General features: G+C 47.3%; 1 protein-coding gene across 1 annotated transcript in view; it reads left to right on the plus strand.

Annotated features, from left to right (window-relative positions):
* ENOSF1 (enolase superfamily member 1) overlaps positions 1 to 15,008 on the plus strand; it is a 29,436-nt gene extending 14,428 nt beyond the window's left edge. The window contains exons 6-16 of the mRNA XM_060613385.2: positions 1,280 to 1,352; positions 1,479 to 1,517; positions 1,880 to 1,962; positions 2,743 to 2,777; positions 4,868 to 4,955; positions 6,622 to 6,756; positions 10,012 to 10,053; positions 11,342 to 11,471; positions 11,716 to 11,815; positions 14,050 to 14,131; positions 14,713 to 15,008. Of these exons, the coding sequence (XP_060469368.1) occupies positions 1,280 to 1,352; positions 1,479 to 1,517; positions 1,880 to 1,962; positions 2,743 to 2,777; positions 4,868 to 4,955; positions 6,622 to 6,756; positions 10,012 to 10,053; positions 11,342 to 11,471; positions 11,716 to 11,815; positions 14,050 to 14,131; positions 14,713 to 14,814 (909 nt within the window). The 3' untranslated portion in view covers positions 14,815 to 15,008. The remainder of the gene's footprint in view (positions 1 to 1,279; positions 1,353 to 1,478; positions 1,518 to 1,879; positions 1,963 to 2,742; positions 2,778 to 4,867; positions 4,956 to 6,621; positions 6,757 to 10,011; positions 10,054 to 11,341; positions 11,472 to 11,715; positions 11,816 to 14,049; positions 14,132 to 14,712) is intronic.
* The last annotated feature ends 95 nt before the right edge of the window (positions 15,009 to 15,103 follow it).

The following is a 15,103-nucleotide window of genomic DNA, read 5'->3' on the forward strand; positions in this document are numbered from 1 at the left end:
CATCGTCTCTTCTCTGGGAGAAAGTAAAGACAGGTGGATATCACACCATCGACATGGTTGCAGGTGGCCTGGGGGCCCCATCTGAAGGGAAAGGACATGAGCCACCCTCTAGGCTTAAGGTTAGGCTTTCAGGGGGTGTAGGAGGCGACTCCCCAAACTGAATGAGTTGAGAGGCACCAGAGAGGTGTGACTTCATTCTTATGGATTCTATTTCCTGTTTCAGTAGTGGCCGATAGTCTTAAAAGAGGCAGAACCTCAGCGTTGAGTTTTTTTTACAATTTTTTAAAATGTTTATTTTGAGAGAGAGAGAGTGCATGTGCAGGTGACTGAGCGAGGGGCGGGGGGTGGGGAGAGAGAGAGAGAGTGAGAGAATCCCAGGCAAGCTCCATGCCCATTGCAGAACCCATCACAAGGCTCGATCACACAACCGAGAGATCATGACCTGAGCCGAAATCAAGAGTAGGACACTTAACTGACTGAGCCACCCAGGTGCCCTGAGCTTTTACAATTTTTGACAGACTAGTGGAGGACTGTTGGTCAGAGTAAAACCTGAGAGGGAGTGAAGCTACTGGTTGCTTCCCAACTGTTAGACTGAGATGGGGAGGGGTCTCAACCAGAGGCCCAGCTGAGATGTTGGCCTTGCCAGTGTGGCCAGAGCAGTGAGCATGGGGCAGGAAGAGGCGGGGAGAGAACAGCCAGTGATGGTTCAGGGTGGCCTCCCATGTTTAATCCATTCTGTACCTGTTGGTGAAGTGAATTACCCAATTTGACAAGAGAAAAAATTGACCACAGTCATGCTGCTAATAAATAGTGGGCATAGGGTTGACCCGTGGAGCCTGGCTCTGATACCAGCCTTCTTTCCTCTCCTGCTGAGCTGCACCAGTATCCCAGTCAGCCCTGATGTGTAGAGCAATGATGTCTAGAGAGATACCAGGCGCTCATCTATCCACTTACTCATGCTGAGTGCTTGCCTCATGCCGGATCCTCTTTCCAGAAGCCATGTTAGTTGGGATGGTTGGAGCCTAGGTGTCAGGAGAGGGAAGGGACGGGGAGGGAGGAGGGGGTTGCAGCGGGAGCACCTGAGGATGTCTTTGGGAGTCAGCCCTGACCCTCTGAAGGGCTCTACACCAAGGAATGACAGCATCAAACAATTTAACACAAATCCCAAAGGTCCTTTCCTGGAAAGGGTAATCCCACGTATCAGTGTAAGCACATCCTTAGAAACATAAGCCATTTGTGAATTGATTTGGGCCTTTCCCCTCTCCTGTCACACTGCCAGGACCCCAGGATGCTGTTATCCTGCATAGATTTCAGGTACATCACAGACGTCCTGACTGAGGAGGAAGCCTATGGTGAGTCATACTCAAGTGACAGAACTGAAGTTTCCTGGTACCACTGATGTGGCATACCATACCTACCACATAGCATGCATGCTTTGTTGTCTAAAAAAGTGATGATACTTTTTTTTTTTTCCCCAGGAATACTGCAGAAAGGTCAAATTGGCAAAAAAGAGAGAGGTGGGTGGTGAGGAAATTTCCTTCATTGTTTTTGCTGTCACTGTCCTTTTGAATGTCCCTTTCGTCTGGGGGTTCATATCGTCTTCCCAAATGCCTCGTGCCCAGCAGCCAGGCCCTCTGATGGGCGGTTGCGTCTGGATGTGTCCTGGGTGTGACAGGAAGACCTGGGGTAGTTTGACAGCCTTGGTGTTTGCATGATTGTGAATGTGACCAAAGGCTGGGTTTGGGGCTGGGTGCATGTGAAAGGCAGGGTCAGAAGGAGAACTGCTGGATTCTCTGGGGGCAGCAGCTTAGCTACAGGCAATTCTAATCCTGAAGGTCCCTGGAAAGCACAAATGTTGACAAGCTCTGTGTTTCCACAGAAAGGCAAATGCTGATGCATGGCTACCCTGCCTACACGACATCATGCGCCTGGCTGGGGTACTCGGATGACACGCTGAAGCAGGTGGGCATCCGAAGCTGGTTTTGTAGACAGGTTTTATATTCCTGGCTTTCTGGAGTTTTCTTGTTAGCCCTTCTAGATCATTGTGGATCCAAGGCCTCATTCTGAAAGCACTTCTACTGGAGCAAAAGTAAAGCCACTCATATTGTGGGCATGGGACTCTGTGACCTTGTATGTCCCACCATGGGTTCTGGAAGGGGACAGTCCGGGATTTGACCCCAGGCAGAGACAGCAGTGTAGTGTCGTGCAGTGTTACACCTAACCATGCTGAGCCTCGGTTTCCTCACTGTGAAATGGGGAAATGATACGGGTCTTGTGGGTGGTTTGGAGGCTCCAGATAAAAGCTGTGAGTTGTGTGACGCTTGTGGCCCCGTGGCTGGTACTTGGCTGCAGTCAGTGCGAGGTTGATCCCACTGCACTGAACCTGCAGCTGAGAGAAAGACTAGCTTCTGTTTGTTACCCTCACATCCATTAGTTCTCTGGATGCTGCAGGATATCCTAGCTTTAACAAGAGGGATATCAATGCTCCATTGCCCTTTGAGGAGTGTGAACAATTAAAGACATTGTTCCCATAGAGATGAGGAAAGAAAGTCATCCTATGGGTACAAAGAGTTATGGTCTGTTGGCTAAACTGTGCTCTTAATGCATCAACACATAGCTGTTCCTCCGGTTCCCGCTGCTGCCGTAAGTGCATATGAAACCAGATCAGGGACAACTGGGGTCCTCATTAGACCAAGGGGAGCTCTGCGGTGTGTGATGCTGGCTGTGCTCCTCTCCCCGCAGCTCTGCACCGAGGCCCTGCAGGACGGCTGGACCAGGTAACTTGTTTGCGTGGTAACAAGCTTCACTGCCCCAGTTAGCAGCATGATGGGCCAGGAACAAAAGGCACCAGGGTGGCCCAGATTCGTCCAGGAGCAGTCTCACATGGAGGATACATAGCAGAAGTCTCACTGTAGACCAGGCTTTCTCCAAAGATGAGATGTGAGTCCTAATTACAACCCTAAGACCTTGGAGAAACAGACCTTGGAGATCATCAATTTCAAACACCAGTCCAGAATAGAAATCAACTCTTGAAAAAAAAATTTTTTGTTAAGTTTACTTATTTATTTTGAGAGGGGGGAGGGAGAGAGAGAATCCTAAGCACACTCTGTACCATCAACACAGAGCCTGATATGGAGCTTGAATCCACGAAATGTGAGACCATGACCTGGGCTGAAACCAAGACCTGGATGCTCAACCCACTGAGCCACCCAGGCGCCCGAGAAGTCCACTCTTTTGCTATCAGTAATAAGCATTGACTCAGCTTCCACTTGAAAACCTGCAGAGGCAGTGAGCCTAACTTGCAAGGAGCTTTTGCATTGTTTGAGGGCTCCGTGTGTTAGAAAGAGTCCCAAAATGTATCGAGTCCTTCACTTTCTTGTAACTTCCAGCTACTGGTTCCAGTTCTCTGCAGAGTCTCCAACCGTCTCCTCTTCCCCTGGAGTGGTGGCCCTTCTCCTCCCCAGGCTGCTTCTCTCCAGACCAACTGTTGGCACTTCTCTGCTTGTCTCTGCTGGGCAGATATGGACCCCTGGGCATCCTAGGGTTTTCCTCTGGATACATTGTGGCTGTCAGTGGTCCCAAAACCTAACATAATGCAGGACATAGAGGGACCATCATCTCGTGATGTGGTCACCATGAGTCTACCAGTTTAGCGCACAGTGGCACATTCTGTAATAGGTTCCTGGGCTCCCTGCGTGACTCTCAGTCTGGCCACAGGCCCCCTGCTGCTGCCAGTGTGGTCTGGAGCAGGAGCATCAGCATTTCCTGAGAGCTTGTCAGAAATGGCAGTCCAGCCTCTTCCCAGACGAGCTGCTCAGGAATCTGCATTTTAACAAGATCCCATGTCAAAGGGTGACTTGTGTGCACGCTAAAGTTTGGGAGGCACTGAATTCTTGTTAACTCCTCAGCTAAATGAAGGGTTGGAAAGTGAGAATTTGAACAAGGCAGCATGAAGCATTGGAAAGAGGCTTGGGATATGATGGATTTGGAATCAGCCTCTTGCCTTTTCCCCTCATCCCCTACAGGTACTTGCTGTGTGATAATGGGCAAATGGCCCAACCTGTCTGAACCTTATTTTCTTTCTCTATAAAATGGGAATAATATTAACTCGTGATTCTCCTCAAAGTTGCGGTATCTGAAAAGGATCAGCACAATGGGAGTCATAGCAGGCGCTCAGGAAGTGCCGGCACCTTCCCTCTTTCTGCATACCTAGGGAAGGCTGACCTTTCACTGCATTGATTCAGGATGAAGCCCTTGTATAAACCTCTGCACAGCTGGAGGTATTTTATCAGTCATACTCTTTTTTTTTTTTTAATTTTTTTTAATGTTTATTTTTGAGAGAGCACGTGCAAGCAGGGTAGGGGCAGAGAGAGAGGGAAACACAGAATCTGAGGCAGGCTCCAGGCTGTGAGCTGTCAGCACAGAGCTGGATGCAGGGCTCGAACCCTCAAACTGTGAGATCATGACCTAAGCCAAAGACGGATGCTTAACCGACTGAGCCACCCAGGCACCCCTATCAATCATACTCTTTACGTTCAGGATGTGACAGGCACTTCTCTTTAATTCCAATTCTGGCTTTTGTTCTTAATTCCTTGTCATGGCACAGTAAAAACTCAGTGTTATTAAAAATCTGACTGCTCTCCTAGTTCTTAGACTTTGGGTCAGCAGGTGGTTTAGCCTTATTGCCCTGATACATTTGCCAGATTATTTTCAAGTGACTTGTCTGGGACTGACCAGGAAAGGGCAAAAGGTTATTAGAAGATATGACCTGTGAATTATTGACAGAGGCGGCTGCTTCTGCAGAAAATCCACGTGTCTTTGTCACGTCAGGACACATCCAAACTACCAAACCGCATTTATTTTACAGGTTTAAGGTAAAAGTGGGTGCTGATCTCCAGGATGACATCCGTAGGTGCCGACTCATCAGAAACATGATTGGACCTGAGAAGACGTTGGTAAATGTCCTCCCCTACCGTTGAGAAGCCTTGCGTGAAGCCTGTGTCTTGGGCCAAAATGCAACTCATTTCAAGCAAGGATTAAGGACTGTTGGGAATTTTATTTTATTTTTTAGAGTTTATTTATTTTGAAACAGAGAGAGAGCATGCTGAAGGGGCAGAGAAAGAGGGAGAGAGGGAGAATCCCAAGCAGGCTCCACACCATCAGCACAGAGCCAGATGTGGGACTTGAACCATGAGATGATGACCTGACCCAAAGTCAGATGCTTACGCAATTGAGCCACCCAGGTGTCCCAAAGAACACTGGGAATTTTAAAGCTGAGTGAGAGAGGAAGTACAGATTTGTGTGAGCTGATAGTTTAAAATGTCTGTTCTGCAGAACTGCTCGCGTAAGATCAGGCTTAGGGATTATTCCTGCTTGCTGGCACAGAAGCGCCTGAGCAAGCAGGTCTCCCCTTGGAGCCCCAGTGTGCCATTCTTTGACTCCCCCGAAAAAATACGTCCCGCCTGGTCCATCAGGTCGGCCAGTCTCAGGGAGCCAATGTTGAAGAGATGCCAGACTTTGCTGAGATAAATGTAAGGATCAGTCATTCCTGACTATTTTTATAAGAGATTTCTTATTACATGTAAAATATTTTTATAAAGTCACAGGATGTTTTTGTGGAGTTTGGGAGGCATGTTTCCTAAGTTAACTAAAATAGGAATTGGGTCCTTGACCTAGGATAAGAAGTATCACTATTTATACATGAGTTAATGCTACTTTTAAGGGGCCATCCTTCTCCAAGTAATTTGTGGTACAATTGATTCTAGGTGTCCTATCATCTGGTTTTCATAGTGCCCCCTGTGGAAACTCTTACCACTCAGCACTTTCTACTAGAGATACCCACCTCCGTGTCTGTCTTCTCAAAGCGTGATAATGTCAGGGTTGGGGAGGCCCTGTCTTAGTCTCTGCATACCCAGCACCTGACTTCCAGGCAGGATCTCCACATGCAGAGAGCCAGGGCCTGGGAGTTAAAGAGGCCTGGATCTGAACTAGCTATTTACGTGGCTAATTGTTCTTGGCAAGTTCCTTAACTTCTCTGCATGTCAGTTTTCTTTTCTGTAAACTGAGTTAATATGAACTGCGTCATAAAATACCCAGTTGAGTAGGTGCTTCATAAATGGTAGAGTTTGGGTTATTTATTATTGTGCCAGACTTATAGTTGGCAATAGTCAATAAATGACTAGTGAACAAATTTAGAATTGACGATGAATGACTCAGAATGTGATAAAGTAGTTTCCAGAACAATGAATACTGCAAGACAGGTGTACTTCCAAGCCCTAAATGCAGATTGGGCCAGAGCTCCAGGGCCAGCAAGCACTTCTCCTGAGCCTAGCCCAGGACACTTCCAGACATCACAGTGGCTCTGTGAGTTGCATTTCCTCTAGAAGACGCATCTAGAACTACAGTGCCTGTCTTGGTGGCTGTTCTTTGGCTCCTTTTGTAACGGCTGCATGCTGATCCTCCACAGAGGAGATGTCAGGCTCCCTCTGGAAGTCTTGCTCAGCAGTTGGTGGCACTGAGTGACAGCATTTCCTCCCTCAGAGCTGCAGTCCTGTCACAAGTCAGTACCAGGCAGACCTCATGGTGAAAGATCTCTCTCTCTCCCTCTCTCTCTCTCTGCAGATGATGGATGCCAACCAGCGCTGGGATGTGCCCGAGGCAATAGAGTGGATGTCAAAGCTGGCTGAGTTCAAGCCACTGTGGATTGAAGAACCCACCTCCCCTGATGACATTCTGGGACATGCCACCATTTCCAAGGTAGAAAAGCCGCTCGTGCCTCTGTCACTACTGCCATGTATTTTTGTTTGTGGGTTTGGTCTGACAGATCCCAAAATCCCGTTGCTTCTTCCCTTTTACATTTTTACATATTTTAGAGACAGTACATTGCTAAAAGTTGAAAGGCTGCCAACAAACCAAAGGTTAATAGACATGGCTCCAGACTTTGTAAATATAGAAATCTGACTGATACTAAAATATTTTACTCCCCCAGAACGAAACAAAAGTGCAGATTCCTCTGGTGGACTCAAAATACAAGGTTTACTTAGCTAATGCCTAGGTCAGGCCTGCCCAGGAGAAGGCTACCTGGAGCCCTCGCACCAACACATTTCCTGCACCGATCCACCTGGCTTCCCTTCCTCTTGGGTTTAGGGACACCCTGATATGTCAGAGCATCTGAGAACATCCTTTCTCTCAGGGGGTGTCTCCCTTTAGGCAGGTGTCCAGCACGGATATATATAAAGCCAGAATGCCAGGTAGTTAATTTATAAGGAGAACTCCCAACTTCTGGGAGCACTAGAGTTTTGTATCCTCTGACCAGAGCAAGCTCCACGAGGAGCCACATTAAACCAGAGGCTGTTGGGTGAGTGAAAAATCAGGACAGGAACTGGTGGTGCGATTTAAATATGAGACGGTGTCAGTCCAGTGTGGCCCCGCGCATCTCCCCACAGTGCATGGATGTGCCTGCTTCTGGCACCAGGCATGTTGAGTCTTAAGCCTCACCCCTCCCCTGGCAGTGCCTGCCTGCCCAGCCCCGGTCAGCACTCACCCCTACTCCCCTTTTACGTTTTCCTCTGATAACCCTTCCTCCCCAACATTGGGTTCGTAGGTTCGCTTGCTTTACAGTCCATTCCTGCCTGCCAGGGAGATTTTTTTCCCCTGGTGTGACTTTGCATTGCTATACTCTCCCCTAATCTGAAAATTGTCACTGTGAGGACAGTCAGTTCCAAGTTCTGGGAAAGATACCTCAGTGTGTCCTACATGAAGTCATAGGTCCTACTGGAGCCATTCTGCTCCATTTCTCTCAGTAAATGAACATATGAGCTTCTTATGTGGGACACTCCACAGAAGTCTGTGTTTGAGGGATGCCCTCCCACTCTCCCCACTTTCACAGCCTAGCTGGAGAGAAGAAGGTAAGACATGGGGGCATGCTGGGTGGGGCCCTGAGCACTGAGGACAGTAGAAAGAAGGTCACTGAAGGGAGAGACAGGCGTGGGCTGGGATGGTGGAGTGGCCTTGTGGAGGTAAGACAAGAGCTGACCCTGAGGAAAGCTGTACTGCAGGTGGGGGAGACGTGAGCAGCAGTCGTGGGGTGACTGTGTTGATTTAAACAGAACTGAAAGCTGAGGAGGAGTCCAGTGACAGGCCATGGTTCGAGAAACAAGACGTTTGCCTCAGGGTTCTTATGGGGGTAGCCATGCCCTAGTGCTGCCCGCTTGCCTACACAGGGACTCGCTGCCCACCTGGAGGGTCTCCTCAGAAGCTCTTCTGGGTTTCAGCCATCTGAGGTCTTGTTTACATGGGGAAGGCCATCCACTCAGGAGGCATCCCATGAAGTGGGCGCAGACAGACCAAGGCCGGGGAAGCCACAGAAACAGCAGGCCCTGGAGATCCCCAGCACAGGGGCTGTGGGGAAGATGGGTCCATGGGGCCAGACAGCAGGTCCGTCTGTGCAGAAGATGTGGCCCAACACAGTGAGCCACCATAGTGTCTTGAAGGAGAGAATAGGATTAAGGAAGATTTCACTGGGAAAAAACATGTAGGATGGATTGAGACACGGGGTACAGGGCAGGTGTGGAACAGACAGAAAGAAACTGGAGGCAGAGAGCAGAGCTAGGAGGCTTTCCCAGTAACCTAGGAGGCCAGGTGGTGAAGGGAGAGGGCAGCTAGAATAGAGCAGGTTCAGGAAATGATTAAAAGGAAGAAATAAACATTGGTACCTATTTAGTGTCAGAAACATATTCTTTAAAATGGTAGAGTGAATGACTTTCCCCCTCCTCTACTACTTTTCCCCACTCTGTTTTTTTTTGTTTTGAGATAAAGAACCGAGAACATTTAAATTAGAAGTTCCCGAAAGCATAAACAAGGAAGCTAGAAGGTGCCTCAGCGACCATCTGCTCTAACTTTTGACCTGGAAACGAGGAGGCCGAGGCTTCTGGTTTTCCATGAATCATCCATGTCCACATATTCCATTAGAGGCGGGACAGCTAGCAGGATTGGGGATACCTGGCTCATAAATGAAAGGTTATCTATTTATTAGAGAGAGAGAGAATGCAAGCAGTGGAGAGAGAATCTCAAGCAGGCCCTATAGTCAGCATGGAGTCGAATGCGGGGTTCAATCCCACAACCCTGGGATCATGACCTGAGCCGAAACCAAGAGTTGGACACTCAACCGATTGAGCTACCCAGGTGCCCCTAGGGCTTTTCTGTAGAGGAGTGGTTCTGTCTAGTGGTTCATATGTCTGCCCTGGCTCTGGAGCGGGCCTGGAGTTCAAGCCTGGGCTCTACCCCTTTCTAGCTTTGTCATCTGGGAACAGTTGCTAGCCCTGAACCTGTTTTGCCTCTGTGAAATGGGGGTGATGATGATTCCTGTCCCAGTGGGCTGTGATGAGCAGTCATTTCAGTCACGGTTTCACACAGCACCACACAGTTGAGAGCACACCACGCTAGTAAGAGCTCAATGTTAGCTATTGGTGCCACTGATACCTGAGGAGAGTACCTATGGCCTCGCAATCCCAGTGGGGGCAGGGGAGAGCAGCCTGGAGCCCAAGTGGAGGGAAGTGAGGTAGCTTCAGGCAGTAGGACTGAGAGAGCAGTGCTACGCTAAGAAGACTCCAGCACTTGCCAAGTGAGCATTTCACCAGGTTAGGAATGAGCTCACCCTGACCTGTAAAGTGGATCTAAGACCGCTTGCTGAGCTTGAAGGGAGAGGGCTCTAGAACAACTACTGAAGAGGGGGGTTGGGAGAATCTGCAGAACTGTAGCTGGGAAGGGAACTAACGGCAGCATATGAACTAGTGCTGACTGTATCCTCTGTAGGCACACACAGTCCCTCTTGTGTGCATACATCATCCCCTTGACCACCTTCTGCCATTCCTTAAACTTCACACGGCTCCACAGCAGGGACATTTCCTTCTTCAGCTCTAAGTAGTTAAACAACTGTAAATATTTTTAAACATTGGGAGTTTCAGTTTAAAGGTTTAGGAAAATAACATCAAGTTGCCTTATATTTTACAGGCATTGGTCCCACTAGGAATTGGTGTCGCCACAGGAGAGCAGGTAAATGACATCTCCTTGGGGACAGTACACACTGGCCAGCCACTGAGGACACTGGCATACATTAGGTTACATCACCTGTGTTATTTTGAGTTTGGAAGCTTTCTTTTTCTTTTTTTTTTTTTTTTTAATGCTTGTTTACTTGGAGCGAACATGAGTCGGGGAGGGGCAGAGAGAGAGACAGAGAGAGAGAGAGGAACCCAACCAGGCTCCATGCTCAGCACAGGGCTTGATGTGGGGCTGGATCCCACGACCATGAGATCATGACCTGAGCCAAAATCAAGAGTCAGACACTTAATCAACTGAGCCACCCAGGTGCCCCCGAGTTGGGGAGTTTTAATTTCAGAAATGGGGAAATTTCTGAATATTTTACAGCACGTCCAGTAGAGCCTGGAGTCAGATACAGTCAAAAGTTTGTCTCTTTTCCCACAATTTGTATGACTAAGGCCATTTATCTTCTTCAAAGTATCTAATCAAAATTCACAAGGCGGCAATTTAAAGCTGCTCATGCAAGGGCATAAGATGCACTGTATGGTTTTAAGAAAGCCAGCTTCCAAACGGAGTAAACATCATTGCGTTCATTCTTTGTGCTTATAAAATGAAGCACAAATGCCTGCCAAAACCTGCGGCAGTCCACCCACGAGCAGAGCAGTGTGAAGGAACAGATTCTCAGTTTTCCCAGCAAAAGGAGCAATGCTGTTTAGCCGTGTTTTTTGTCGTCCAAACCCCCTGCTCATCGCCATCACCATATTTCATCCTGATGTTTGCTTCACTTCCCATTTGCCAGTCACTATGACAGCATTTCCTTACTAGATGTCAAGCTGATGTGACTTTAGCATGACCGTGGTGTGACCATTCCACTAACGGATTTATAAAGCAGTGAGCAGCGAGGTCCCTGGCTTGTATTATCAGGGCTTGCTTCACTCAGGTGAAAACAAAGACTAGATACAGTCCAGGCTTCCAGAGGCCGCTGAGGAGTGACTTGGAATTGGCGCATTGCCAGGTGTAGATACCCTAATGGCCAAAGCTGACTCTTCTAATTAGTTTTATTTTAAAGTTTTGTTTTTTTTAATGTTTATTTATTTTGGAGGGAGTGCAAGCGGTGGAAGGGCAGAGAAAGGGGACAGAGGGTCCGAAACAGGCTGTGCGCTGACAGGCTGACCACAGTGAGCCTGATGTGGGGCTCAGACTCACGAACCGCAAGATCATGACCTGAGCTGAAGTCGGACGCTCAACGACTGAGCCACCCAGGTGCCCCATTCTGTTGGTTTTATTTTAATTCTATTTCCAGTGCCACAATAGAGTCATATTTAAGCAGCTTCTCCAAGCGAAAGCCCTGCAGTTTCTCCAGATTGACAGCTGCAGGCTGGGAAGTGTCAATGAAAACCTCTCAGTGTTGCTGATGGCCAAAAAGTTTGAAAGTAAGGGCACCCTGGAGCTGCGCACCAAACCTCCATTTCCTGCCCACCACACACTCATGGGGCCCTCCGTAGGGACTCTTTTCGGCTTAATCAAGGGTTCTTTGACGATTTTTATCCTGGAGTTTCATCCCTGTATACTAATGAATGACATAATCACCTGTGGGCAATGAGAAAACCTGGAGGTTCTCTTTCATCCCCACCCCCACCCTACCTGGCATTAAGTAGAAATCTGTCTTTATTGTAGTTCCCGTTTGCCCCCATGCTGGTGGAGTTGGCCTCTGTGAATTGGTACAGCACCTGATTATATTTGACTTCATATCAGTTTCTGCAAGCCTTAAAAACAGGTCAGTAACGTGGAGTTAGCTTCAGTAGTGTCCCTCGGTCCAGGCCAGACCTTTTAAAATTCTGCTCTGGCGACCAGAGGCGCTAAGAACTCTGTCCATTGCCACATCCTATAACTCAAAGGCCAAGTTGGTTTTGCTTCCTCTTCTTCACATGCAGCAATTAAACTGGAGCCCCAGCAGTGGACAGAGCTCTTTTCCTTTCATGGGGGTGGGGTTTTGGTAGCTGCCTTTGTTTTCTAAGTATGTGATGGGTGGGTGGGTGGGGGTTGCAACCAGGTGGAAACCAGAACAGCTTCCTTTTTAAAGCCTTGCTTTCATCATGTGTGTATTCTCTGCTTCTGTACAATCTCCTGGTCTCAACGCTGTAGTCTTCTGTAATCTGGCTGCATCTGGTTCCATCTTGTTTCTCAACACATCCCAGGTGAACTTTAAGACAGTCTTCCGATCATCTGCACACATACGGCTTTACTATGCATTTCTTTCCCCTTGGAATTAAATGTGGTATCGCCGAAAGATCACTAGAGATGATCTTTATATGGCAGAAGCATAGAAAACGTGCATGGGAACGGTAAACACCAAATGCAGGACCATGAGAGAGAAATGGGATCCGTGAGGGTTTAGACTGGGCTTCAGTGATATAGTACCTGTCTCATGTCAGGTGGTGAGTAGACAGATGCTGCCTTTTATGTCTGAAATATTTTGTTCGATAAGAAGTGAACATTCCTGGGCTATTCTGCTTTTGCCCCTCTCATTTCTGTTCTGAGGGTGGGACCAAGGGGAGGTCAACTTTGAAAGGTCCTGCCAATCTGGAGGGCCGAGAGGAGGAGGGTGAGCCCCGAGAGCAGTGCGCTGCGACCACCCAGGAGTGGGCAGAAGTGCCTGGTGCCACCCTCCTGAAGCACACCTCGCTGCCGGGATGCTGCTGTGCATGCAGAGCAGCCGCAAGGCGCAGGCGCAGCTCAGCACCCCTGCTTTACGACTGTGTGGAACACCCATTCCCTGCTCATCCTTCAAGGCCAGAACATCCTCTCCCATGGGGCTCGTTCTTCATCTGTAGCCTGTTCTTTATAGATTACACATAGTGCATATTCTAGTCAGTAACTTAGTCTCTGTGTCCACTGAAACCATGAGGCCCTGTCTCACCAGGTCCTTTGTGAATTCCCAGCACCGGGCACACGGGCTGGCTATCGTGGCTGTTCATTAACCTGTGGCTAAAGCAAGGTGGCAGAGTTAGGTTACTTGCCCCAAGTCACAAAACTAGAAGGTAGCTGACCTCAAATCTGAACACAGACCAGTCTGGTAGTAAAACCTGTGCTCTTCTTCTAAATCGTGTGTAGCTGGATGGGATCTCATTTGGTGACTTTAGTCTATTCATCTAACTTTTGGCTAAAGGCACCCAAATAATCCCAGATACTTACAGAGTCTAAACTGATGGGAGTCATAAAACCTTTACAGATCTTTCTTGGCTGAAGATGGCTTAACATTCTGACAAATCCAGCATAACATATTGATTACTAATATATAGTAATAGATTGTTATCAATTATTGATAAATATTAACATTAAAAATACATTTAAAAATGCATTTAATACACCTAACCTACTGAACATCATAGATTAGGCTAGCTTACCTTGAACATGCTCAGAACACCTGTATCAGCCTAAAGTTGGACAAAATCATCTGACACAAAGCCTGTATTATAATGAAGTGTTGAATAGCTCATGCAGTTTATTGAATACTGTGCTGAAAGTGTTAGAGAGGTTGTATGGGTACAAACAGTTGTCAGTATACTGGTTGTTGACCCTCATGATGGCGTGGCTGACTGGGGTCTGCTGTGCCATAGCCCAGCATCATGAGAGAGGATCGTGTCACACATCACGAACCCAGAAAAAGATCCAAACTCAAAATTTGAAATACAGTTCTCCTGAACACGTATGGTTTTTGCACCATCGTGAAGTCAAAAAATCTTAAGTCAGACCATCCTAAGTCAGGGACCATCCGTAGTTATAAGAGACTTTTGGTACCCACATGAGGAGACTTCAACCAAGCCCTCATATTACTTTATTTTGCACATGGGAAGGACCTGAGGCAGAGGTTGAAAGATTTGCATAGAAACCTGTGCCAGATCAAGTCCACCCTCTTTAGTGGTACTCACCCCTTTGCTTGGACAGTTAGTACCACATAAATGATCTAACGCAAGGCATTATTGCCCCAATCTGATTCCTTCCTCCTAGGATGTGCGAATATGTCGACCACCTGCATGAACATTTCAGGTATCCAGTGACGATCAAGAAGGCTTCCTACATGCCTCCTAAGGTGAGCTCGGCCAGAGAGGCCTCCCTGAGGAAGCACTGCCAGCCCCTGGTAGACTTGTTCTTGTGGGTTAGACCCTGGAGCACAAAGCTCTGTCTCCTTAGAGTTTATTTTCAGTATCTAAAAATTACAAATGGCTCCTTAGTTAGCAATATCAAATTCCCAAGGCCCAAAGGTCAGGAGTTGAGGGTGAAACTGCTCCGACAAGGCTTCTCTAATGCAGGCCTTTCTTCCCGACACCAGCTGAGACCTTAAAATGCATTTCTTGTGCAAAAACAAACCAACCAAAAGAACAAAAAACAAACATGGCACCACCTGGAGGTTAGTGAACTGAAACGTTGAGACTGTGGTTGTGTTATCTGGACCATTAATCTTCACCATGTCCAAGACATTGGGGTTCGTTTTCACCAACAAGAGATTGAATTGTCAAAGGAAGTGTGATTAGTTTAATCCTGAGAAGCAGCCAGTAGTGTGTTCCTCATTTCAAACAATCTGAAAACAGCATCTCTACAGGCAGCAGAAATACATAAGTGAGTTTTGTTCTGGGTGGTAATTAACACTACTCTATTTTTTGTCTTTGATAGGGTGCTGGTTATTCAACAGAAATGAAGGAGGAATCTGTAAAGAAACACCAATATCCAGATGGTGAAGTCTGGAAGAAACTTCTTGCTGCTCAAAATAATTAAATGTTCAGCCCCAGTACTCTTTCCTTTTTCAAGTAAAAAGGCTTAAAACTTTTTGGGTATGGTTTTACAAAAACGGGGGAAAAATCACCCTAGCAATCAAAACAAATTCAGCTGAAAGTCCTGTTGACCTCAGGAATCAGCTCAGTCATCATTATTACTTAATTCTTTTAGCAAATAAACATATATTCTCCTTATTAATCCTTAAACAAATTTAGATTTAACTCAAAATCCAGAAAGATGTTCTTACAAAATTTCTATCAAGTGCTGGTACCTAGACATTAAACTGCAC

This window comes from Panthera onca, chromosome D3 (assembly GCF_046562875.1).
Source record: "Panthera onca isolate mPanOnc1 chromosome D3, mPanOnc1 haplotype 2, whole genome shotgun sequence".
NCBI classification, from domain to species: Eukaryota; Metazoa; Chordata; class Mammalia; order Carnivora; family Felidae; genus Panthera; species Panthera onca.